The 27141-nt window shown below is 37.9% G+C and overlaps 1 protein-coding gene across 4 annotated transcripts in view; it reads right to left on the reverse strand.

Annotated features, from left to right (window-relative positions):
- Window positions 1-4076: 4076 nt before the first annotated feature.
- Window positions 4077-27141, reverse strand: part of PIK3CG (phosphatidylinositol-4,5-bisphosphate 3-kinase catalytic subunit gamma) — a 33218-nt gene continuing 10153 nt past the window's right edge. For all 4 annotated transcript variants that reach the window (XM_059847356.1, XM_059847358.1, XM_059847355.1 and 1 more), the window contains 9 exons: window positions 25148-25213; window positions 24818-25043; window positions 20466-20569; window positions 18062-18208; window positions 16773-16863; window positions 13551-13681; window positions 12830-12941; window positions 10797-10954; window positions 4077-6072 (listed from right to left, as the gene is read on the reverse strand). In XM_059847356.1, coding sequence (XP_059703339.1) covers window positions 5791-6072; window positions 10797-10954; window positions 12830-12941; window positions 13551-13681; window positions 16773-16863; window positions 18062-18208; window positions 20466-20569; window positions 24818-25043; window positions 25148-25213 — 1317 coding nt within the window. In that variant the 3' untranslated portion in view covers window positions 4077-5790. The remainder of the gene's footprint in view (window positions 6073-10796; window positions 10955-12829; window positions 12942-13550; window positions 13682-16772; window positions 16864-18061; window positions 18209-20465; window positions 20570-24817; window positions 25044-25147; window positions 25214-27141) is intronic.

The raw sequence follows: 27141 nt of genomic DNA on the forward strand, positions 1-27141 counted from the left end.
AAAAAGAGTAAACCTAATGTTTATAAACTATTCTCACAGAATAGTCCTGATAACACCACTACTTGTGTGGCATGAATCCCATGAGAGGGCCTTTCAGTAACATACCCTGTCTGCTGAGGTCTAAACCTTGCTGAGCACACAGTTCATCCTGGCACTTAAACCCTGCCTCTACACCCATTTTTGTCTGAGCTGCTGCCACTGAGCCCCTGCTCCCCCGGGAGGGCTGCAGCTGCACCCAGTGGCCACCTCATCCTCACAAAGGTGTTACCCATCTCCACAGGACCTTCAAGTCTATGGTCTTGTTGGAGCCACTCTTTATACCCACACTTTGGTGTGGTGTTGCAATGACAGAATCCCAAAAACTGTCCTCTGAAGTGTTAATGTGTAGCTAATTAGCACCTCCCTATAATTGCCTGCCTTTGCATGAACCATCACCTTGAATCAAAAGGTCCCTGCCTGGAGTGTTTTGGTTTCAGACAACTTTAAAGTTACTGAGATCTCTAGGTATTATTTCTCTCCATATAGGCAGAATTACTGTTTTACACAATTTGGAAAATACATCATATTCTGTGGGAAGGGAACAAGTTTGTAAAACAGAGATGCTGTCATGAACATCATCAAAATGAAGAATATCTTTGGCTGGAGGGAAAGCATTTCCTGAGGAGACCTGTTTATTTCACCAAGATTTTTTCATGCAGACGTTTGACAGCTGAGCAGAGGATCTGCCATGCCACATCAGAGACAGAGTCTGTCCAGGCCAGTATCCTGTCCCTGACAGGGACCAGCTCCAAATACTTCAGAGAAAAATGCATTTCCATCATGATGGGAAATAACTTCCTCAAGTGATGAGTTTACTGCCAGTCCCAGACGCTTGCTGGTTGATTTGGGGAAGAAGCACTAGGCTAATTTTTTTTTCTTTATCTCAGGTTGTTTAACAGTAAATACATTGAGCAAAATTCAGTTCTGTCTATATCTTAAATTTCTAATTAACTCTTTATCATGAACTGCATTTGACAGTATATTTCTTAGGTTATTAAACAGTCATAGCCCTCTTAGCCTTTTGCAGGATAATTAGTTTTGATAAAGATACATTCAAAGGCAAAGGGACATCTGGTACAAACTCTGAGCTGTAGTCTTAAAACTGTTTTGTACTATGGGTCATTAACATTTTTATTTTCTTTCAATTTCTCCTTTCAGGGATCTTTTCTGGGTATTCTTCATTACAGTAAACTTGACTCTTCTTCTATATCTACTCATTGTTTATCTTACAAAGAAATGTGGCTGTCTACTGTGTATTATTTTCCTTTTTTTCTTCATGCACTTAATAAGTGGATGAGTGGCTAACTGTGACCACAGGCACTAGTCCAAAGACAGCTTTGAGAGCGAGACCAGCACTGGCACATGGTGACTCCTAATGCTGAACACCGAGTGACTGCACCCAGGTGTGGGATGTGCTTGCAATTAAAAGATACAGCACTTCTGCCATGCACAGGAATCTTTTGTTAGCTAAAATTAACTGGCACGTGTTCCTGGCAGTGCTGCTGCTGTTTCCAAAGTGACAGCCTCTTCTTTTGCATCCCCAGGAGAACACCTGAGCAATGGCACACACTGCCTTCCCCGCCTTGCCATGTCAAGTGCTGCCGGGCACCCTCTGAAACAACAAACCCCCATTCCAGGGGTAGGAAGGAACTGATCCTGTCCAGTGTCCCCTTGTTTATTATCAACAGGCAGGTCATCAGCACCTCTCCTGCTGGGTATGAGATCCAACCATGCACAAAAAGCCAGGAGAAGCCATGGCCTTGTGCCTGTCTCCTTGTGTCAGCAGACTAGAACAGGCCACCAGTGCCCCTTTTCTCTAAAGAGATAATGATGTGCACACCTCACATGGGTATAACCATGGCATTTTTATCTTTGGTCAGTCCTTGGTATTAACTGTGTAACTGCTGACAGTTTGTCTTTCTGTTTTCTCTTCTCCAGCATGAATCTTACTGTCAGTGTGTCACAAGATTTCAAATATATTAGTACCTTTTTGGGCCAATTCTAGCTTCCAAATGAAGAGTGGGGTGAGCACAGCAGGAATCTCTCTCCCTGTTGACCTCTGTCTAGGAGAATTCATTATTTCTGGAATATTGTTTTTAACATTATTACATAAGTTGCAATGAGAAGATTTATGAAAACACATGAATGTCTTCCAGAAACTTAAGTGTTGCTGGATGCTCAAAGAGCCCACCAGACCCTGCAGATGGCATCCCAAATTTTAATTTTAATAATTTTTTCTTTCCAAGGCTACTTTATACAAACTACATTATAAACTCATTAGCACAGAGTCTGAAATCTATATAATCCTTGGGACTCATGTGGATTTGCAGAATGCTGCTGGTAGTCAGGAGAAAGGTTTGTAATTAAAATACAAGAATCATAATTTCCATTGATATTTTTCTAAAGTCATTTGTTCATATTTGTATTTCTGTATCATTGATCACATTTTAGAAAAAAAATCTGCTAAACCTGTTAAGTCTTAATACTCTGCTAATGATAGATTAAGCACTTCTAACAAGTGCAACCAGTGTATTCAATGAAGATCTAAATATAATCACACTGTACACCTGAGCTCCATTTCAACTTCTCTTCCTGTCCTGGAATATAATTAGGATGGAGCCTTGGGGACACACTCACTGCTAACCAACATCTCAATGACCTTGTAGGGGTCAGAGCAGATGTCAAGTCACAACTGAGTATGAGGCACTGACTCTAAGAATAGATTCAAATTTCCACTGTTAGGTGCAGTCATGACATGAATGAAACTACCAAGAAAATACTACAGATCTCAAAGACAAAAGTAGTCCTTAAAATAATCTTCAAAAAATAATCTTAAGGCTAACAGGAGACAGTGATGATAATTGAGACCTACTAGAAAATTTAGTAATTTTCTTTTTCTGCATGCTATGTTAGAGCTTCTGAAAAAAGTGGTTACTGGTTAATGACTAATTTACATTTCCTGGTTTATAACCCTTAAAAACAGTTATTCTGCAGGGTCAGTGAGTTTGGGAGACTCAGGAAATTGTGGTTCAGCCTCCTGCTCCAGCAGTGGCATCTGTGCTAAAGCTCCAGCTCTCCAGGCCTAGGGAATGCCACTGCAGAACAGGATAGCTGTGCTCTGTCTGGGACGTGCAGATGTGTCCCTGTGTGTACCTCCTCACCTGAAAAGCAGCTCCTCTCCCCTCTGAGGCTGGACTGCCTCAAACCACATCTCTGTGTTGTTTCTCCTTGTGTCAGGGCTCGCCACAGAGCAGGTCAGTGGTGGGTGGAGGTTTCCAGAGGGACACAGAATGCAGCCGGTTGATCGTGCAGCCATTTGTTAGGAGATCCTGGTGCCCACAGCTTGCTTCATGGGTAAAGAGGAGATTTGGCAGCCACTTTTGTCTCCCAAGAGTCAGGCTGGCCCAGAAGACACCAGGCAGCCTAGCAGAGCCCAGGCAGCCCAAGCATAGGCTTCATGGGCAAGGAAAGCAATGAAGAGTCTGGGAATTTGCTCAGCACTGAGGTGTTTCAGGTGTCTGCAATAAACACAATTGAATACAGCACATTGTAAACTGCTGATAAAAATCATCAGTGTAAGTTCAGTGCAGGACTAAACTGCTTTCTTCTGCGTACAGATCATAGACCTTTTCCTGCAAATAGAGGCTGCTTTAAGAGTGTAGACGTGATTAGCATTTATTTCCCCATGCTAGAGTTAAATTTAGCACTAGATCTACTTATTTTTTAAAACTAGAAACTTACTAAAATCTTCAGATTTTTCTTCATAGAACAAACCAGGAATGAATAAAGTGCTCTTCGAAAGTGGCAATATTCTATTCACATTTTACAATTATAATAATTGCAATTCTAATACTATAGACTATTAAATTTCAATATATCTCACATCATGCAGAGTTATTAATATGGAACTAAAACAATTCCTCTGAGTGGGACTTTGAATATAATTTCTTACTGAGATCAGGTATTCTTTAAGTAACTGGACAAAAATATTTACATGTATTTTGGGCTAAGCTGCTTATTCATGAATAATAATCAAATTAATAGAACATATCAATTTTTATTTCAGATCTATAAAATACAAATCTAAAAATATCATTTTACAGACAATATTCACCATTTAGTTTATATTTTAGTATGATCTAAAGCCTATCTTGCCCAGAATAATAATAATGTAACAGAATAACAAAATAGTCTACATTTTAGCCTTAGAGATTTCCTTAACTGGAGTCTACCATTTACATCAAAAATACTTGTGCACAATAAACAATTAAACATCTACATTTCAAGAATAGATTGGCTACATCTCATAACTGAGACACCGATTACAGTACATTTTTTAAAAATCCTTCAAGAATGCACTCAGTAGTAGCAGTAGTTAAAATCAACAGTTCTGTGAAATGATCAAAGCAAATGATAACAGAATTTTAAAATTCAGTTAATCATTTATAGGTAATGTAAAGCCCATGTAACACTACAATGAAGGAAGAAATTACATGGGCACAAGTGCAAAAAAGCAATATTATCAGCCATCTTCTCTCTTTGGTAAAAATCAATTAGCAGGAAGTATACCATAATAATTCAAGTCAAAGACTAATTCAGGCTATATGTCTTTTTCCTTTCCTACCATAGGCAGACTTGATTTGCAGGCAATCTACAGTAGAGAGTTACAATTCTACTTAACACTGCCCATTTTTTCCTCTTTTAAGTTTAAATATTGAAATTAAAGTCAAGGGGGTTTTTTTCTTTCATAAATAGCTTTTCAGTAGTATTGCTTCTTCAGGAACTTAAAAATAAATAGCAAAATATACACAACTTCAAAGATTACATTTAATTCCTTCTAGGTATATCCTGAAAATATATCACCAAGGAATAAATAACTTTGGATTTCTCAGATATTTGGTAACGTGTCAATTACTCTTAGATAAGGAGTTTTCTCTGAGGGATAAGGAAGTACCATTGCTTTTTCTACAAAGCTTTTCCTACACAGGTGGAATTTTAATAACTTTACACTAAGAATATGATCTGTAATATTATATGGATGTTACCCACTAAAAAGTACAGTAAAAAAAATCTGTCAAGTAAACCTTCAGAACTTAATGTTCAAGTCTGAGGAACTTCCCAGTAACTAAGAAGTTCTCCTGGCAGTCAAGATTGGTTGTCTGTGTCAGGAGGTTACAGTAACACTAAGGCAATTTCCTGCAATGGCAGAGCCAAAGCTCTTTTCTACTGACAACATATTAAAAATCCAGAAAGGACAAAATGTTGAGGAAGGGACAAAAGAGAAGGATGTAGATGAAGAACACTCATGTCTAAACCATCCTGAGACACAAATGGATTGTCTACAGAGATTTCACTATAACCATAGATTTTATGTAAATTCTTCTGGTTTTGAAGGACTTGACCCTCATGAACAATTAAGGTCATAGGGGGTTTGTCATTTATCATCTTACTCAACCTCCTCCTTATATTTATCTGAAATTATTGCTAAAGAAAGAAAAAAAATCCAAGCCAAAACAGCAAATGAACTAAAAGAATCCAGCAACTTGAAGTGTCATTAGAAATGGAAAAAAAAAAATCTCATCTGCAGGAAGATCTTCTGGAGGGGCAGAGTAAAGTCCTTGCCTTTTACAAGATCCATTTAAACTGCCAGAAGAGTAAAGGCAATTTTGACTGCTCATTTATTCGAATTCAGAAATAACATGTAGGTTCACTAACCTCCTATTCACACCCATAGCTAATTTACATAAAATATTAAGCAGAATGCTTTTCTACTCCTTGTTTGATTCCAAGCACAAGATGTAAAAACCAGTTAAACTGCACCGTCCAGCCCTTATCTCTGCAAACCTCTATCTGATCAAGAAAATGCTTTTTGGCATCTTCTTCACTTTTCCCTACTGTCAGTGCATCCCTGATATATTCAATATCTTCTTTGCTGGTTAATTGGGGCATCCCAGTCATCAGCATCATGGAGAACAGGATGATCAGCAGGTTTGTGTGGTGTCGGAGAGCTAAATAAGCCTTCACACATACATCCTGCAAGAGAGAACAGTTTTTTGTTAATTGAGGAGATGAATTGAGAGGGATGGTGTAGGAATTTCACAGGACTCTCATTAACCAACACCATTCAATCACTCTAGTGTCAGTGACAGGAGACCCAACAGAGCCATTCAACTGAGTTAAAACTTGACACAAACTTCTGCACCTGCTGCTCAGTGTAATTTCATTCACCACAGCTTGGGACAACAAGACTGTACCACAAACAGCTCTTAATACTACATTAATTACAAAAGCATAAAACCTTAGCCTCACCAGAATTTCAAAAGAATTTCTCTACCATATAACCTCTTTCTGTGGCTGTTAAAAGAGACAAGAATAATTCACTGTCTTCCTCTCCTGTTGGGATGTTCCCATTTAAAGACTGTGGCTGGCAAGTGATACTGAACAAAGCAGCACCTCCAGGGGATTGCTCTTCATTTTCTCTAGATGCCTATTAACTCTGCAGTGGTGACGGATTATTTAACAGGGAAGATTTTCAGCCTTGGTGTTCTAAGGAATTTTGCTGGCTGACAGCTCTAGTCTTCGGGCACTCTGCCTTGCTGGAGGATTTCTATCACTATGCTCTGTCATTCTGGATTCCATAGGCGTTTTTTATAGCCTTCTCATTTCCATGTATAAATAATCTGTGCTTAACAACAGAACTCTTAGAAGAACGACATTTCTGCAGCTTGGAAGAACATGCAATGCTTTAAAAACAATTATTTCCTGCTAAGCGACTAATACACAACCTGAAATTATTCTTCTTATATTAAATTTATAACTCATTTACTAGCAGAAATAAGAACAGTGCAACAAAGACATCAATCATCAATCAACTAGAAATTAGGTCTGCAATGCAGTAATGTAAAAATATGAAAAATATTTCCAAGAAGGTTGTTATTATTTAAACCACAGCTGAAGCAATGCTAATTTTTACCCAATTAAATATTCAATTTAACCTTTCAACAGCTGTATATTAAGCTTTTGAATAATATTTGGGAAATCCAAGTATTTTAATGTAAACTTCCAACAAATCCCAACAGCCCTCTAGAACACAGGGCATTTTTTACAAGATACATGGGGTTTTTTTTCTTCTCTGAAACAGGAAGAAATGCACAAATAATCTTAACATCTATCATTGTTTACATCAGCAACACCAGGACAACCAACTAGACAGGTTAGAAAAATACTAAGGAAGGAAGATGATACATTGAAGATCTGTTTGTACAATTTCTTTTTTTAGTATTACCTGGGAACTTAAATCTTTTACTCTATTCCCAAATAAATTCTGTTCTGAAATAAGATTATACTTATGAACACCAGTGTCAGTTTAGTTCCAGCACAGCAAAAGATTAAATGCAATGGTCAAAGCACAGTTTACAACAGAAAACACTATCACCTTATCACAGGATCTCTTCATTATAGCAGGAGAAAAAATTTTTAAAAGAAATTTTATTTATGTTTTCTCAACTTCAAACAGAGAAATCTTGTCACAAGAGTTAGTCTGTGTTTTGTTACCCTTGAAAGAGATGAAAGGTCTTTATAGTTTTATCAAAGAAGGTTTTACATCTCTGTATGGATGATGCATCTCACTGCTTTGGGTGTCTGAGACAGAAAAACAATTATGCAGTCAACAAAAAACCTGGTATCACTGCATCTTGAAGGCATTCCTTCCAAGAATTCAAAATATTTTAAAAAATCTGCATCTGCCTGTTACAGTTATTTATTCAGACAGGAACTGGATGTGGTTTTGCATTAATATCTTCCAAGAAAAGGGATTTTTGCACTTCTGAAAGTGGCGGTGAGAACCAAAAATAGCCCAGACGACAGGTATGTGTCAAGGGCACCGACATGTTTACTGTGGGATTGAGAAGAAAGCTGCTAACTCATCTAAAGCCATAGGCAAAATGAGAGGAGCTGAGGAGAAACCAAAATCCCACTGCCCAATAGGAAAAAAAAGAATAATCATTTTGAAACCCTGAAACTGTCCTAATTATTATTATCCTAAAATCCAGGCATTTTTATAATATAAAGTGTCCAAGTTCTGTTACACAGGCCATCCCTTCCCTGTCAGCAAATAAGTATTTCTCAGTGACAAATTGGGTACCCTCCTACTTTCTGTCACCTTTGTTTGACAATGAAATACATGAGATTTTGTAATTAAATAAATCCACTCTTCTGCAGTGAACTTTGGTCAAAGTTATTTTTCATTTTAACATTCTCCATTATCTGCAGTATGAGCTCTGGCTAACACATCTGCATGGACTATGTCCAGTGAATAACAAAGAAATAAAATTTTATAAAAGGAGATTATTAAGTTAATAAAAACACTAAAGACTGTAAAAAACAAAGGAGTCATCTGAAGTACAAACTGTTTTAATGTAGTGAAGTACAAAATAATGAGAGATGTTCTTAAAAATTAATGAAGGATAAATGCCGAGACTTTTCCATTAATACATGAATGAGTCAGCAGGCAGACTGAATGAATCCCTCAGTATTAGGAAATATGATGAAACAAGTCAACTGAAAAGTGAAACTACAGTTTTGAGGGTTTTTTAAACTCTGGCCATGTAATTAAAACACATACATTTTTTATAGCTAAATATATGATGCAAATCTTGCTCTGTGTTCCTCTTTCACTTGTATAGAAGTATTATATTTTTTACTGTTCTTTGAGACAGAAAAGACTTTTAATGCACTACTGCAATAGTGGTATATAAACAGTAGCTATTGCAGTGGAACTATACATGAACTGTCATTTTTTGGTCAATTTATTGCTGTCTGTGCTTAACTCATGTCACTCAAAATGCCCAGGTCTCATATCACCATCACAACTCACAACAGTAAAAGCACATTAATCACCTTTTATCTGGCTAAGGACAATAGTGGAAATGACATTGATGCTATAACTGTTCCTAAACTGTGCATTAGTGGGATGGCAGCACTACTTAGAAATTAGTACCAGAGTAACAAAAAGTTTATTCAGTCAAACCCAGGACTCCATGATGGAGGCATGATGTATTGAAGAGAGGCTATGACCAAACTTGTTTCCAATTGATTTTGGTATTTGGGCTGCTGAAGTAAAGGTCAGATTCTCTCTAAAGAGCTGGATGATCCATATTTATGAAAACAACTTTACCTCACTGAGGACAACTTTCAATTCTCCACACTTATAGCACACTTTCATGCTTCTAACTCTTTTCTGCTTCCAGAACAGAGGTCTTTGAAATTACATACCCCAGACTGGTGTTTCAGTCCCATACCTGCACGTGATTTACAGCTGCAGCAACAAGATCATTATTTTACACAGCACTGCTCACAGGCTTCCCTGGGAGCACGGGCTCAGCATTCCCTTCCCATGTAGTTCCCTTCCCACAGTAATTTCAAACCATGGCAAACCCCACCCTAACATCTTTTGATCTACAAGTCCCCTTCAAAACACTTCCACTGTGATAAAGGCAGTCCTGGCAAAAATGAAGATTCAAAGATTGCAGCTGGTTCTTTAACTATTTTCAGAAGTTTGGGCAGTGACTTCAAACAAAGATCTTTGGTTCTTCTTCGCATGGGTCCTCTCCACACATGGCCTCTCCCTTTTGATTGTCTCTGGTGGACAATGTGATTTGTCCTAGCATAAGAATACCATAAAGTGGGAATTGCAAGAAGATCCAAATGGATCCCCATCCCTGGCAGGGAAGCCTGCAGGATGTGTCCAGCCCAAAGATGGGGAACACTCATTTTTGGATGAGTGAGTAAAAGCACTGAGATGCAACCACATATGGAGACAAAATTCTGAAGTAACTGCATATGTGTTCAAAGGGACATAGTCACCATTCACCAGGAAGAACCTTAATTGGGTTCTTGGAAAACCAGACTCTATACTGGGACTACATCACCCACAAGGAATCCAGAACATGAAATTCAGGCTTTGGCTTTGACTCACTCTACAGAAGAATTTTTCTTTTAATATTATAAGGAACCTGCTTTCTAAATCAGACACTTTATTCAAAGTCTATTAAGACCTCAGACATACATGTACTTTTGACCAACCATGCTCCCATTCATTTCATTAAACATAGGAACTGCATACTAAACTCCCCCTTTGGACAGGTTCTACACTAGCTCAAATAATCACAACATGTTTGAAAGCACTAAATTTCAAATAGAAGCAGTAGAACAGATTTTTAATGCCATTTCTTTCACAGTTAAATCTATCCATCACCTTCACAAACCACCATCTGAGATAGCTTAGGGTCACTACAGACTTTTACTCAGATGCAGCAGTCCAAGCCCCAGAACTCGAGGGCAGAATCAGGAGGGAATAACACTGGCCATGCCTGCTGATGAATGCCTCACACCTGCTCATACTCCACAGAGGCTCTGCTTAGAGCCTTGAGTTTCTTCTAATTGCACAAACACTGAAGCCCTCTGCAAAGTATTTTCAATCAGGACAAGAAACAAAGAAAGAACTGCATATCTGGTCTGCTGCTAATGAGCTTTTCAATGTGCCTTTGTGAATGTTTGAATTCTAGTTCCCATAATTGTACAGATCATTTTTTCTCTTAGTTGGGCCTAAAAGATCCCGGAATTGTATTATGATTCAGTACATTTTATTAACATAATACCCAGGAGCCTAGATCTTTGAAAATCAAGGCACTAATGTTCATTTTAGAGGGTAAAAAAAATTGCTTAATAGATTTGCAGCTAGATTCCCATTCTTTTACCTGAAATTTGTGGAAATGGAGACTTGTTTTCTTTCCGGAAGTTCCCATGACATACAGAAAATCTGGAGTCAGCACAAAAGGAACTCTCTCCTTATTAATTCCAAGGAAGCTTTTATAATTCCCAAGAATATGGCCAAAATCAATATGGAAAAGGTTACCTTCATAAAGAGAAGAAGAAGACACGTTCAGACAAATACAATAAACTGCTAAGAACACTTAGGTGTATTCACAGGAGTTCCAACCCCTTTTTTTCGCTATATATGATCACTCTTAAGTTCAGCAGAAAAGACTATTTTCTTTCTTTTTTTGGAAATACATAATTCTGTTCTCTTTGCAAAATTACTTTTTGTTTATCTTTGGCAGTTGTTAAGTCTGGCAGAACTGCTGTACTATCTAAACATACACTAACAGCTTTTCAAAAATCAACCAAGGAAAGCTTGCGCCTCATACCCGTAACAATCAGAGCATCACTACACAGAAAAGGCTTGGGGGTTATGTTTCAAATACCCATGAGATTCCGGCACTACCCATCTCCTTGGCAAATGTCATTGACTAGAACATGCTTTCTCCTCACAGACCTTCATTAGTGATCACTAAACCACTCTGTGTGTTCAAAGTCTGCATTGTCACCCTTTGGATAGCTTTGAGAGAGTAGCAGGGCATCAGTTCCCACAAGAGTAATGAAAAACCCTCCTTTTAAGGGTCACTACACCTACAGGACTGGAGTGTGCTGCTACTCTCCACATTACTTTATTACTTTCACTGGCACTCAGGAAATGGATACAAGAGCACGGTTACTTAAAACCACAGATTTGTAGTAGTGGCATATTTATAAAAAAACCTAAAACTTGAATTATATAAGATGATACTTAATAGTGATCTGTAGGTGGAATATCCTTAAACATTCCAGATTTTAAGGCAGCTTTCAAGTTCTCCCAGCCTACCAAATCTGAGTCTCTGCAGACCTCTCAGACTGGGATCCTTCTGGCTCCTGAGGCTCAGGAGAGATCCCGTTAAAAACTCTGAGGCAAATCTGCTCCTGGCCACAAGAGAACAACTCTTTGTCAGTTTCTGTCTATTGACCTGTGCCTCATGTTCTGCCAGTGGGAACAACACCACATTATATCATATACAATGTTGAAATTAAAGCATTTCTTAGTAATTTTTTCCCCCAAGGGCTTCTGCTGAACTTTTTTACTGTAGTCTTCAATTAGATAATTTCTGCCTTCAGGGTGGTACTTCTCTCCAGCCTTCAACTGATAAAACTTTAATATAATCAATAATAAATATTCAGCCTTCTAACTATTTTCCATCTCCTACCAGAGACCAATTATGAAGCGAGAGGATCATGAAACTAAAAGTGAATTCCTTAGACTAAATAAAACTCCTCCATATGTACTGATTGTTCAGGGGTTCTTTCCATAGGTAAGTAAAATTAAGGATTAAACAATGTGCAGCTACAGAAGTAACTCCCAAAGTTTATAGTACAAAAAAACCTGTGAGTTTCTTCAGGATATAACCATCCCACAGATTTTAGTAGGTAAACAAATGCACTCCATGTACACTTATTTCCTAAAATTTTTTACAACAGTACACAAAGCAATTTCATTCCTCAGAAGTGAAAACAGTCCAGCAACATCTGAATTCTGACAGAAGTCAGTGCCACTGAACACTGAGAATCACAGCCACACATCAGATGGATGAACAGCTGCCTGCTTTATAAAGTTTTTTGGTGTTTAGACCTTAGAAGTAGACAGTAAAAAAAATTGGTTTACATTTCTAACGACTTCGTTTGTATCAAACTGCTCCTTGGAAAATAATGGCATTATTAATGATAGATATCTCCAGACTGTGTGAAGGCCAGCAGGGGTGAAAATACATTTCAATGTTACTTGACCTTGTAAGCACCATTGACAGAACTGGTTTGTGTCTCTTCATTCATTGTTAAATGCACTATTTATTAAAATGAAACATAAATCTAGTGAAGTATAGACAGTCTGCACATCTATGAAATTCTCAAAACCACAACCCACCTGTTTCTGTAATCATGATGTTGTCATTGTGCCTGTCTCCTATTCCAAGTACAAAGGTTGCCACACAGTATCCAGCACAAGAATAAACAAATCTTTCCACAGCTGCCTGAAACTAAAAATAAATCTTAGAGATGTTAAATGCTTCAATGCTAGGCACTAAATGCAACCATTCTCAAAGTTATGTACCTTTTTGTTGAAATGTATTTATCAACAGTTAGGCAAGCTGTCTTTAAAATACACCACTGCACAGCAGAGATCAGGATGACAGCCCTGGACTGCACCCTCTGTGCTGGCTCTATCCCTCAGCACAGAAAAGCAGCATAGAGCAGCTCACACATTCTGAGGAAAAAAATGTGGCAAAAGCTGCAGTAGGGTCAGTGGATGTACACAAGCAAAGGAATTGAGACTACACAAGCCTGCACCTGAATCCTCTAAAACCACATTGCCTTTCAATGCTCTTAGATGTCATCTCAAGCTGCTCCTCATGTATCACTTCTAACTTCCATTGATAAAGGAGTGATTTCAGAAGCATCTTGTCTCTCAGGAGCTTGGCTGCCAGCTGGATGCTAAAGGCTCATTCACACTCACCCGCAGATGAGTGCAGGGAAAATGAATGGATTTTTCAAAATCTCACAAGTAACAAACACAAACATATGGGCTCAATGCTCCTAAATTAGTAGGGTGCAATTAAAAATCCTTCCTAAAATTTCAAAGAACTTACCTTCTCTTCAATCATGCACCTTTCCTTGAGCCACTGGTTTAGTATTTCATCCTTAAATGCACCAGTGTTCCCAACTGTACTCTGTTGAATTTTGGCAATTGTTGTAGCATCTTTCACAATTTCGATCATTCCTTAAGAAAATAAGGAAAAGGTTAGAAGAAGCTATTAGATTTTTATCAAAGCATATTAAAAATATTCAAAATTAAATTTTAAACTGTGTTTAAAAAACAACTGCAGATCTACATAGGTTGTGAGCAGAAATTTATTTGACAAGGAGCAATGGTTCCTGTTCATTCCCAGCTGAAACCAGCCAGAGCTCATAAAGAGCCTGGCATCAAAATTCCTCCTCTTTTAAAATGGATGTATCACATAATGAGTGGGGACTCACTGCATAAGGCTTTTCCCAAGGAGAGGAAATATTCCTGTCCTGATCCCAGTTCACATTTTCCCCAGCTTCTCTCCAGCTTCACAAATACAAGGAGCTGAAGAAAAGCTTTCGTTTTGCTGCAGTCCAGGGATGCAAGAATTGCCAGGGCTGTGACAGAGGAATAGAGCTGGCCCTCCTGCAGTAAATCCAATTTAAGCTTAAGTGAGCATATACACAGAAAGCTGAGAAATACCAGTGTACAGTGAGGTACAGCACTGGGATTGCTGGTGGAAAGCTCTGGTTGTCAGGGCCATGGGGTCTGTCCCTAAACTGAGCAGAGCCTTGTCAAGGCACACTGGCATGTCACAGCAATAATGTGCAGAAACAGGGTCTTATCCTGCTCGTGCCAGCATGGCATGTGACAGAGAGGAAGCTAAAGGGAAATGCAGAAACAGAGGCTGCAACACAACCCTGCACTGTAGCCAAGACTAGCAAATGCAGTCCAGACTGGGTATGCCTATGTGGGGGAAAGTCAGAGTTTAATTGAATTTTTTTGGTAATTGGAAATTTTTTTTTCCTCTGGTTCCAGTTCAACAGTGTATTCTAGCTTCAGCTCCAGTTCAGAGATCAGCAAGCAAACAAAAATACCCATTTCTCTCCAAAGCAATTCAAAGCAGCTTCTGAGTTGGTTTCAATTTAACTCTGTCTGAACCAGATAAATTTCTTTGTATTCATAATCCCACCCTTTTGCAATTACTGAATTATGTGCAAATTTTCCTGTAAGAGAGTAACAACACAGAAATCTCTTCCTGCCCTCTCTTCATGGCTGAATACCCCCTGGAGGTATTTTCTTCTGTCTTAATAGTGGCCTGGATATGTTTGCCATAAAATTTTAGTGGAAATATGACCTCCAAAACCCACCACCAAGATCACCAAATTAAAAAGCTTTGCATTTTGATCTCTGCTTGTCAAGTTGTTATTTTTCTCCTGCGTGTGAGCTCCAGCTCCCATTCCAGCTGTTGCAAAAGCTTTCCCTGCCTGTGCTCACAAATCTCCCTCTACCGGCCAACAGCTCCTTGATGGTGGGGGAGCAGAGCTGGCTCAGGAGGTGCCAGGGATAGCAGTCCTCAGCTGGGCTGCATTCAGCTGGGAGGGAGTGCAGCAAGAAATGCACCATGCATGTGTTTCTGGGGCTCTGTGGTGACTCTTCTAAGAGGTAGCTTGAACTTCTTAATTTCGGCAGTAAGTAGTGGTAATTGCCCCACAGAGCCAGGAACATATGGACATGTCAAAGGGAGACAGAGCAGGGTATGACCTTTTACCAGTGATGCAGAGAAGAGAAAGTCCATCCTACAGAGGTCTGCTTGGCAGCAGCAGTGGAAAGGACAGATGCTTCCAAAATTACAAACTGCACTGGAGGCAATGCCTTTAACAGAATGAGAATGCTCTATGCAGGAGGAGGTGCCAGCCCCAGATGTAAGACATCTGTTTCCCTGTGCTCAGTGTAGAGTGGGGTACTGTCCTTGTGTCAATACACAGAAACTGCCCAAGTTCCATGGGAGTATTAAGAGGGAGGGAAGAAGCAGCCAGGAAGAAGACCACATGTGAATACTGTCACAGAACATTTGCTTGCTACTACTCTTTGGTTCTGCTCCAAACAAGCATAAGCTCTACATCAAAGTGTGCCACATTGGGCATTACTAATTTAGGCTGCAGGTATTCTCAGCAAACCAAGCAGGAGTGTTAATATGATTAACCATGCCCCTACTGCGGTGCTAAAAGGATGCTAAATTCTTATATCTCTCCCATGCCTACAGGAAAATCAAATATTTCCTTGAGACGGAAGAATGGGGAATCAATTAAGAATTAATGAAAGAATAACAGAAATCTGTAACTCAAGTATGAAAATTCTAGAATTGCTGGCAAAATTCCTCCTTCTTCCTTCATTTTTTCAATACATTACATAGTCTTGAGATAATTTTAAACAAAATTAAATCAGATCCTAAAAAGCTCTCTAAAAAAATTATGTTTAACACTTCTCAAGAAGAGACCCCCCTCGACTTTCCTTATATTTATAGTTAGTTAGCATTTTGATGTACAATTTTCTATTTCCTTTATTATTAAAATTCTACCAATAAATATAATTCAATTTAAAAACATTTATATTTGGAGAAAATAAAATCTCTTATGACACGCTACCAGGTATTTTATCATTGAGTTTGAGTTTTCTGCATTACTGAGATATCCTGAAATCAAAAGGATGTTAAAAAATTTTATGTGGCAATGGATTTTAGAGAGGAAGTACATTACGTAAATAAATTAAAGAGTTATAAAGAGTCTTGATTTTATTGGGATTTCTTACTTGATTTCTTTCACCACAAGTTTTGAAAAATTGATCATCTCTGCTGCAGGAACTAATGTCCAGTGAGAAATATTACCTGAGTATACTGTTAAGTAAGTATACTGTTTGTTGCTTCTATGTGGTATAGGGCATGAAGCTTTAAGTCAGGAAAAAGTAAAAATGTTTTGCTCTTTATTTTATTCCTATCAACACATTAAAATTCATCTTGAATAAGTCACTCACTTACACTGATGTTTCATATTAGATATTGTTATTAAAGAGGAGCTTGCAGCACAAGCCAAGCCATTGCACAGGAATCACAGCCAGTAAACAGCTCTGCTGCAGCTCAAGGAAGAGCAGAAACCACTGCCAAGCTGCACCTGAAGGCTGCTCACAGAAAGTGTAATAAAGTGCTGCTTACCTCAGGACTACAGCACATATTAGAATAGCTCTACCAGATCTTCTGTAAATATGGTATTCTGAATTTCTAATCACAGTAAATGTGATCACATACCTATTTTGTTCCCTGTAGAAATGCAACCATATGGCAACAAACAGAGGTCCAAGGATTCTGCTTCCCAAATGGATTCCATAATTCGAAGAATCTAGTAAAAACAAATGGATATGCTAAGTTATTTCAAATTATTTGAACATTACAGATTGCTCATACAAACAACACTTCTAAGACTTCTAAGATGGGGCTAAACTTACTTTGCTATTTGATTAAGAGATAAATACAGAAAGTGTGCAGCCATTCAAGATATTCAGTTATAGAACCAGGGTTTATATTTCTTCATCTGTCCTGCAACCAGGAAATCTTTACTCTTCTATAAAGTATTAAAAAATATATTGTATGATTTCTACATAGGTGAGATTGAATGTGTTAGCAAGCATGCCCACTTTTCCCCATTAATACCTCCAAAAGCCCTAACAAACCAGTTGTCTGAAACTAGAGTGACACTAGCTACGGATTTTTCGTTTGTTAACTTCACCCATTACATAAATAAATGATAAAAACACTTCATCAGAGAAACAGGCCATCTTGAGATTCTGTCTCTAGAACACTAAAATGTGAAATATGTATGGCATATGGCAGGAAAAGCCAGGGTAACTGTATGCACTGTGTCAGGTTGGGATGAAGCTCCTTTTCTTCAGAGCAGCTTGTAGTGTGCTGTGGTTTAGGGGGTGACCAAAGCAGTGCTGGGAACACACTGATGTCCCTGTGTCCCAGCCTAACAGAGTCTGCTGAGTGCCAAGGCTGCCAGTTTCTCACCCCGCCTCACTGTGACTAGATTGGGGTGCACAAGAGATTGAGAGGGGACACAACCAGGCAGATGACCTGAACCAACCAAAAAAATACTCCATGCTGAACAATGTCATGCTCAGCAATAAAACAGGGAGCAAGGGGTTATGTAGGTTATGTAGGTAACCATCTTCTGTGCAGGGACTGGCTGGGAACTGATCCACCCATGGGATGTGGAGTGACTGCCTTAGCACCACTTGTTTTGTTTTCTTCCTTGGTTCTTCCACTTCTCTTTTGCTTATGAAACCACCTTTAGCTCAACTCACAAGTTTTCTTGCTCTTCCTCTTTTTCCATCCCACCAGGGTTAATCCATAACACAGTACGACAAAGATGATGCAGTGCTGATGTCAGCCTTGCCATACAGAGTTTTAAATACAAAAGACAACCTCACATTTCATATGGACAGTGAAGACAAGGTATACACACTTTGGAAAAGCAAAATGACTTAAAAATATTTTAAAATATTCATGTTATTCTTTATAAGGTTTAGCTCTCATACCTGTAAAATTAGCATGTCCTGACGGAGGTCATCTCCATGTTTGAAGATGATGCCTATGGTTTCATTTGACAGAGCTGTTGGATCTGCACATTTAAATTCAAGCCAGAGGGGCTTCTTCTTGGACGCCATTACTTTGCATTTCTCTATCTGTGAAAGACACGTTTACTGCTTCCTGAATCCAACATCAACCCAAGAAACCTTTTTAACAGAATAGCTTGCCAGCTTCCACTCAGCTATACCACAAGAAACACACTGAAAGCACATGTAAAGGATGGAGGTCAGTTGCCACACAAAGCCTCTCTGAACCTCCACATCTTTTAACCACTGTCCATGATAAAGGAAAAAGTGTATTTTAACTCTCCAAAACTGGATTTAGCTTGTTTCAGACAAATTTAAAACAGGAACAGAGATTCTGACAAAACTGGAAAATATGGACCTTCACAACAGTATTTTGACAGGTGCTTTGCAAAACCAGAATGAAATCATTGTCCAATGCAATTTACCACATCATCCACCCTTCTGACTTCTAGCAACTACATTCCAGATTGCTTGATTTTATTCCCTTAGAAATTTCTTCAAATTCATGGGGGAAATGGCATTTTTGAAACTAATAATTGTAATCATTCATAAGATAATAGATTTCCTATTTAGTTTTATTGCATTTTCAATACTGATAAATTCAGAACTAAAACTGCAGTATTTCAAGTGGTTTTTCCAGTTATTATGGCTAAGAAAACTGTAGTATGTCTTATTTTCCATTCTGGAATTCCTGATTCATTGTTGAACATAACTATCTACAATAAAGCCATTTAAAATTTAAAAAAAATAGCTAGTGCATATCAGTGTTTAAGAGTAGACAGAATTCATGATATAGGAGTATTTTAGTATATTCATGTTTCATCTACTAAAATTCTGAACCTGTAGTTTTAAACAAAGTACTTTTTACCATCCTTATTTTCAAAAATGAAAGACTTTTTAAATGTTTGAACTTATTAGAAACTATGACTTTGCTTCTAATATTTGGTTTAGACTTAAAAGATTTTAGGTTTTGAAGATTATGGACAAATAGAACTTGCTAGAATGAACATTGGAAGAAAGCTTAGTTTGTTTTTCCAAACGTTTTTATTCATATATTTTGGAAAAGAAAAGCTAACCCATCAATTTTTGGACACAGCTACCTTCCTTTGTAAATCTATTGTTTCGTTCATCTAGGAAGATCCTGGTAGGACTGAATATTTCCTAAGTGAAGGAAAACTAGAAAATCCAGAGAAATCTTTTTTATTTTAAAACCTACTTTCTGTCAAGCGGTTGATGATTTCTGTACCAAAAAAAAAAAAAAAAAAAAAAAAAAAAAAAAAAAAAAAGAGGACTAAAGAGAATATACAAAATGCTAACAAGAAAATAGTGTTTAAGAAATCACAAATTACTTCTGAATAAGAAATGTCTGAATTGGCTTCTGTGCTGACAGTGCTTCAGCCATGCTCACCTGAGAGGTGTTTCATTATCTCAGATTGAAGACAGACCAGCTTATAGCCTGTCTTCCAAGGCACAGGTTTATTTAACAAAAATGTTCAGGAAATGCCTGAACATTTGGCAATTCCTTAAACTGGATGGTTTGCCTGTCCTTAGCTAGGAGAAAATTAAGGGATTCCTTCCTTGTAGGGTCCTTGCTACACATGAAGTGAGTCCAAGGATCTTGACTGTGCTTCTTTACCCAGACCTCACATTGCATTTTAGATGCATGATCCAATTTCCTCTCACTACACATCTGCTGATCTGTGGATCTTTTTTTAACTCTGAGTCAACATACACAATTGCAATCTCACCACAAAACTGAAGGCAGAATATAGAAAACCCCAAGGGTTTCTTAATGTATTTCTAACAAAATCATAATGTACTTTCTAACAAAACCAACACAGAGATACTGAAAAATCAGAAATAGCCAAGGCAGATGTTTTTGTCAGTATGATGAAGGTCTGGACCCAAACCTTAGTGACAGATATGAATCAGGGTAAGACGGAGAAAGTAACTGGAAGAATGGAAACTGAATATCCCAAAGCCCCTGAATCAGATAAAAGTTTTATACAGTTATTTAATTTTTTTTCAAAAAAAGTCAGCTACCTGGTTAAATCTTGTATTCAACTAATGGAAAAAGAAAAAGCATAATTGCTATTTAATGATTAGGATTTCATGGGTTGCAATTTTTTTAGCACATGGTGGCATGTTATTACATTTAGCAAAATAATATTAGCTCTGGGAACAAAAACCTACTGAGTCCATGCCATGTCATTGCATCCACACAGAAATAAGACCTTTTGACAAATTAGCAAACTTTTTACCAAGTGACACATACTTGCAATTTTTTTTTTTTTTATTATTTGTAGAAAAATCAGGATATACTTACCACTAGTGCTCCTGCTCTTAGCCCAGGATCATATGGAACTCTAAAACTTTCTGGAAGTTTACTGCCCTGTAATTTTTCAAGCTTTTGTCTCAGCTGTGCAATAACTGCAATTACAAGAAAGAAAACACAGTGAAATCAAACATTGCAAGGCATAAAGGTTATAGATAATCAAACTTGTTGAGCATTATAATTTGGCTAAAAAGCTCTGTTTAGCTGCCATTTTAAATTGCTTTCCTCCTGGATCTCCTGATTCAGGGAATGGAGGAAAACTCTTTAACTTGCACTATCAATGGCCAGGGTTGTTTCAGATACCTAAACATAAAGTCTTCAAACACCTCAGAAGTCTTGTGCCTTCTCTGCAGTAATAGAAACACTGAACAGTAAGAGTTTACATTAAAATGTCAGCTTTTGTTTAAAAAACAAAACACAGTACAACACACCAAAAAGTATTTTCCCTCCTAACGGACAAGAAATGCAGACAGACTCGTGGCTTTTGGATTCCTGGAATCAATTACTCTGTAACCATAAGGAGACAAACTACAGAGATGCTGAATTTCCTATCCTTCTAAAACTGGTTTCACAGCACAGCCTTCTTAATCTCACATTCCTGTAAGAAGAAAATTTTCTGTATATTTATATGAACAAGATTTTTAATGTTCATACCTAAACGCAGTCTTTTAATTAATAAAACCTCAAGCTCCTGAATCTTTAACTCAGAATAGTACAGATTATACAATGCATGATGTATTTTTTTCACCTCAGCTAGTGAGTGTCAGCAGCATAAGGAATATACTGGTGATTACCCTGCATTAGGGCAAAGACATGAACACTGTCCTGAAAGAAACTGTAGCTACACAGCAGAGGATGTATATATATGTAATTTTGGAGATAAAAATTAAAGAGCAAAAAAAATCATAATGATAAAGCTAAACATGGACCTGGATACTTAAAATAGAATCATAGAATCATGGATTAGTTTGGGGTGGACAGGACCTTTAAAGGCTATCTAGTCCAACCCCCCTGCAACGAGCAGGGACATCTTCAACTCAACTTGCTCAGAGCCCCATCCAACCTGACCTTGAATATTTCCAGGCATGGGGCATTTCTACCACCCTAGGCAACCCGTTCCAGTGTGCCAACACCCTCATCATAAAAAAAAAAAAAAAAAAATAGCCTTCCTTGTGTGTAGTCAGAACCTGTCCTCCTTTAGATTAAAACCATTAACCCTTGTCCTATCATTACAGGCCCTACCAAAAGGTTTGTCCCCCACCCTTTTTATAAACTCCCTGTAAGCACTGGAAGGCTGATTTTAGGTCTCCTGAGCCTTCTCCAGGCTGAACAATCCCATCACTCTCAGCCTTTCCTCACAGGAGAGGTGCTCAGCTCTGTCATTGTTTTTGTGACTCTCCTCTGGACTCATTCCAGCAGATCCATGTCTTTCCTGTCCTGAGTGGCCCAGGGCTGGATGCAGTATTCCACAGGGAGTGTCACAGGGGCCGTGTAGAGGGGCAGAATCACCTCTCCTGACCTGCTGCCTATGCTATTTTTGATGCAGCCCAAGGCACAGACTTGTTGGGCTCTTAGTGTACATTAGACAAAAACCAGGACTGCTACCAAATTAAGAAAGTCAAGCCAAAAGAATTGGCTGACAACTCCAGAACTCAAACGTTACACCTGTCCTAGAGGGTTTTAGAAAAGAACTACTAGCAGTGCCTGCTAATAACACAGTATCTCTTCTGGTAAAAGGTAAATCTAGCAGCAATATACAGAAGCTAACAAGTGGACTTTAAAATTAGATACTTTTCAAAAAAATACCTCAAGAATCCCAAACCCAAACAAACAATAACACAAAACAAACCAATCAAACAAAAAAAAAAAAAAACCCAAACAACTCTACCCTGCCCCCTCAAAAGCACCCAAGCTGTAGTAGCTTGGATAATGAAACGGCTTTCTACAATGTAACCATAGATTTCCCAGACAAATATTTAGGAAAGTTACTGTTTACAGTTTACAGCAAGAGGTTACTGTCAGCTCAGTAAGTCTCCTCATTGTAATGAAATGTAATGTAACTTGAAAACTGTAAGCAAACCAACCGAAGCTACAAAAGATTAGGAATAGCTGATTTTAAGATAAAAGTAAATGCACTTGCTAAAACCACTTTCAAGTTGATCTGGCTTAATAACAAGGTGCTATGCATTTTAAGCAATGAAACAGCTGCATGGACACATTCTTGGGAAAGAAATCATCGAGTTTAGAGGGTGATGAAAGCAGATAATCCCATGCAAGATGTAATACTATCATCTTATGAATTTATTTATTTATTATTACTTGCTATCTTCAAATATAAGCAAAGAGATTAGAGTGAAAAGTGAAACAGTTTGACAGTGTTTGCTACTGGAATAGTATGGACCTAGCAGGAAGGAATTTTTTCTTTACAGAAAATCCACAAACACTGGAGAAACTGATATACAAGAATAAGATGAGACTGGATGACAGAATGAAAAGAAACAGGATAAAACATTCAGACTAAAAATATGAACAACGATGAACTTAGAAATGTCGGGACAAAAAAGAGGCAATAACCTACAGAATCAATTTTTGGATATACATTTTTAAAAATATAAGAAGTAGAGGGTGCCTGTAGAAAAAATTATGTCCTCAATCATCAGAGAATAAATTACATTAGATATAGAATTATTAGGACACTCCACAGTTTCAGGAAGCCTTATTCAGTGAAAATGTCAATTATATAAGTCATCTTTCAGTGTTCTGCTGTACATTACATCCAAAGATGCTTTAACTTCAAAACCTGGTGGGTGTTAATATGATTGCTTTCTCTTGAAGCTTTTCTTCTTTGCCCACATATCCTTCAAAGATAATGTATTATAGAATCCACAGCTCTTACAGACGTACTTCTGTAAGGTTGTATAGTTTCTTTCTAAAATATGCAATTCTGACTAAATACATTTTGGTTATAGAATATTTTAAGAAAAATTTAGGAAGTTGTTAAGAAAAAGTGTTTTATGTGGGGCTTCAGTAAGTACCTTAATTCACACTATGTGGTAACATAACAGATTTTATACTATATATTGATGAATAAATGCATATTTTCTTCAAATCTCTTTTGAAACACCACCACAGTTACTTCTGCTTAACCAGAGTGGAAAAGCTTTCCCATCCAAGGACTTCCTGGCCTGGAGCATACCAGGATGAACATGCAGAAAAAGGTGGTCTCTACAGCTTTTAGAATTTTTATACTGTCAAATGTCCTCTTGCACTTACTCCCTGTGGTATTCACATGCCCTTCTCTGAAGCTGTGAGACAAGCAGAGAAGAAGGAAAACACAATTCTTATCTTGCTTGCTGTGCCTGTGTTGTGCTAAAGTAGAATGCAACATGGAGATTGTTTACCCAAAGTGAGGATGTTTTGTTCCCTTGGCCTATCAGGGCCAAGAAGTGTGTGTGTGTGTGGGACTGTCATGAGAGAAGGAGAGATGAGTGCTGTTCTGTGCAGTTGTGAGCAAGAGTGAGTGCCTGGCAGATTCAGTTTAGATACAATGCACACAGTATAGTATAATAAAGTAATTCATTAGCCTTCTGATGATGGAGTCAGATGCATCATTCTCTCTCCCCTTCGTCAGAGCGTCTTTGATTTACAATAACTCCCAACACCAAGCAAGTAACAGGAATGAGGATAAACAAACTTTTAAGAAAGCTGCGGGTGGGGGAAAAGACAGGCAAAACCCAGAGGTAAAGAGGCATTGCATAACCCTACTGTGGCTTCCAAAGCAGTGCTTGCAAGAACTGGAAATAACAATACAACATCTGTCTCACAGGACTCCTCAAAGCCATGCCTGTATATTGACGCCTGATCCACCAGCTACTTCCATGGCATAGCAGAGGCTGCACTGGACTCCTCCCTGATCTTCCTGCCAAAAGTCTTCTGGTGAGAGTTTAGAGGAAGGCTGTATTTCTTGGCAAGTGTCACTTTTAATTTCCAGTTAATATTTGTGTCTTTTTTCAGCACTGGCATTCAGTTAATGTACAAGAACTTATCTGTTTTCCACTTGGCATGGCTTGAAGCTCAAGAAGATAAGCCAAAGCTTGGAAAAATACTGGGTGACTAGAACACTGATATTCTTCCCCTTTTGGGGTGAAATGAGCAAACAAATACATTAGTGGTTCAATCATTATTAACTTACACTCACATTTTAAAGGAAGTAAAAATTTTGCCCTTTGACAACAATTTATCCCCAAATTTTCTCAATTAACAATAAAATTTGCTGCCTAGTTTTTCACACCCAAAGAGAAAAAAACAACATTAACAACAAAAAAATGCCTGTTATCAAATACCTTGAGAAGTAACATCATACTTTTCTGCAGAAACTGATTTAATCTCCATTGTGACTTTATGCAGCAACTCAATTACTTGAACCTGCTTCATGAAATCGTGCAGCATTGCTTTTCCACAGCCCCTAAGGTAGGCTTCAAGGATGACTGCAAACCTCTGTTGGTAGTGCATGGACTGGGCAATTTCGCTTCTTAAGAACCAAAACAAGAAGTGACCAATTCTTTTGTTCTGCAGGTAAAGAAAAACACTACAAATTAGCATTCATTGCTTGACAAAGGGTTTTAATAATGCCAGCAACTTTAGTATAATTAGCTATATTTTGAAGTACTTACTCTCAAACCACGTTTCAGCAAAAATCTGGCTAATGCACTGTCATGATACGGCTCAAATTTCACAGCCTGAGTGATACAAACATAAAAGACATGTTGTTAACACATTTAAGATCCCACTGCTTACACTTAACCAGTGACATCTAGAGAACACACCACTGCAGGAGTAGAAAATGTGTAACAAAGCAGTCTTTTTGAAGTTTCTCCCTCTGATTCAAGAAGCACATTTTGCTTGCAACAGGTGTTCTTTTCAGGTTTATTATTAATGTGACAACTCTCTAACCAGAGAGTCCAACCTGAGCATATGCACAAAGCAACATCATTCTTGGCAAAAAACAGCAAGATCAGAAACCAGTTTGCAGTATGACTGATACTGAAAATGCTTGAAATGGTTACTGACAGATGAATAATGTACTTGTAATAGCTCTTATATAAAATGTTTCAACAATAAAATACTGATTTTGGTCAACATCCACTACTTTGAGACTAGGGCACCAGGATTCACTGGTGGGTTCCCCAGAAAAAACAGGATACAGGAGCAGCTTTTCAGAGCACTTACCTGGCCTTTATTCCATAAATGAATGACAGAATAAAAGCTCTGATACACATCCTACAATAATGAAGTACAATTAAGAGGAAGACATCACCAGAGCTTTTTTTATTTACTGACTGTGAAAACAGATGTATTTTTTCTCCTTCAAAAGCTGCTCCCCTCCACCCAAGCCCACAGACATTTCCAAGCTACTGCCAAAAAAGAGGGTGGGAGGAGAAAGTCAACAACTATTTTCAAGTGCCAGTATTGGAATTTTTTTTTTCTTTTTTTTTTTTTTCTTTTTTTTTTTGGTTATTCTCCATCCCAATAACCAAGTGAATTGGTCTACCAGAAAACCATCAATCACACTTCCAGATTCTGGGTAGTACCAGGGAACTTCTCCACTTCAGCTTATTTTTCCAACTGCTTATTTCATGCTGCTTGAGGAATTCAAGCTTACAGAAGGTTTGTATTCAGATTAATGGTGGAAAAAAGTATGCACTTATATCCCACAGCAACAAAAGAGAAATAAGAAGCATACAATCTATGAAGCAGAGTCACAAAATCCCTGTCATGGACTGAGGGGGTTGGTGAATGGCTTCAGGTTCTGGAAATAGAGTGCCAGGAAGCAGCCTGTAGGGAGATTAGGGGAAAACAAAGGGATGAGCAGAGAGCTGGGTGCATGTAGTACGCTCAGCTTTCAGAAGCAACAAAGTATGCAAACCTCTAGCAACAGTTATTCAACAGAATATAATGGCTCTTTCAAGATCACTGCAGTCTGCAGCTTGCAAAGAAGCAACCAAGCCATCAGCAAAGGTCTGCAAAATTCATCAAACAAATCATAATTTTATAAACTCTTACAAATACTGTGGCACATAGTTGCATTTTTGTTATTAAAATATCAACATAATTTCTGAAATGCAAATCATCCTGTGGGTTTAATCAAAAGAAAAAAAAAATTAAGTCAACTTTCCAATGAAGCAACTTATAAAAATGTCACAAAGACACGTTCTTTCTAGCTGCTGGCTAAGAGACAGACAAGAAAGCTGAGCACCAGACAGACAAAATAGCCAAGCACCAGACTTGCCCTTCTCCTGTATCATAATTCTGCAAGAACTGTCTTGACTGTCTGCAGTACTGTTTTATATCCCCAAACAACATCATCTTATTTAGGAAAGACAATGAGAATTTACAAACATAACAATATATCCTTTTACTTTGTGTATGAGATGATGAGGAATGAGGGGTTTTTAATAAAAATTAATTTTCACTGCAGTAAGGTGCCCAAAAGCAATAATTATCACATAAATTCAAATGGATTTTCTTACGGTTCCAAGAAAGCCAATTATAAACCTCACTCTGGTATATACTATGCCTAATGTTCACATAACCTTGAAAAACAAGTTAAGACTGAAAAACAGACAAACAACCGACCATTACTTCAAAACAAAACCTCCTTATTGAA

Source organism: Haemorhous mexicanus, chromosome 5 (genome assembly GCF_027477595.1).
Source record: "Haemorhous mexicanus isolate bHaeMex1 chromosome 5, bHaeMex1.pri, whole genome shotgun sequence".
NCBI lineage: Eukaryota > Metazoa > Chordata > Aves > Passeriformes > Fringillidae > Haemorhous > Haemorhous mexicanus.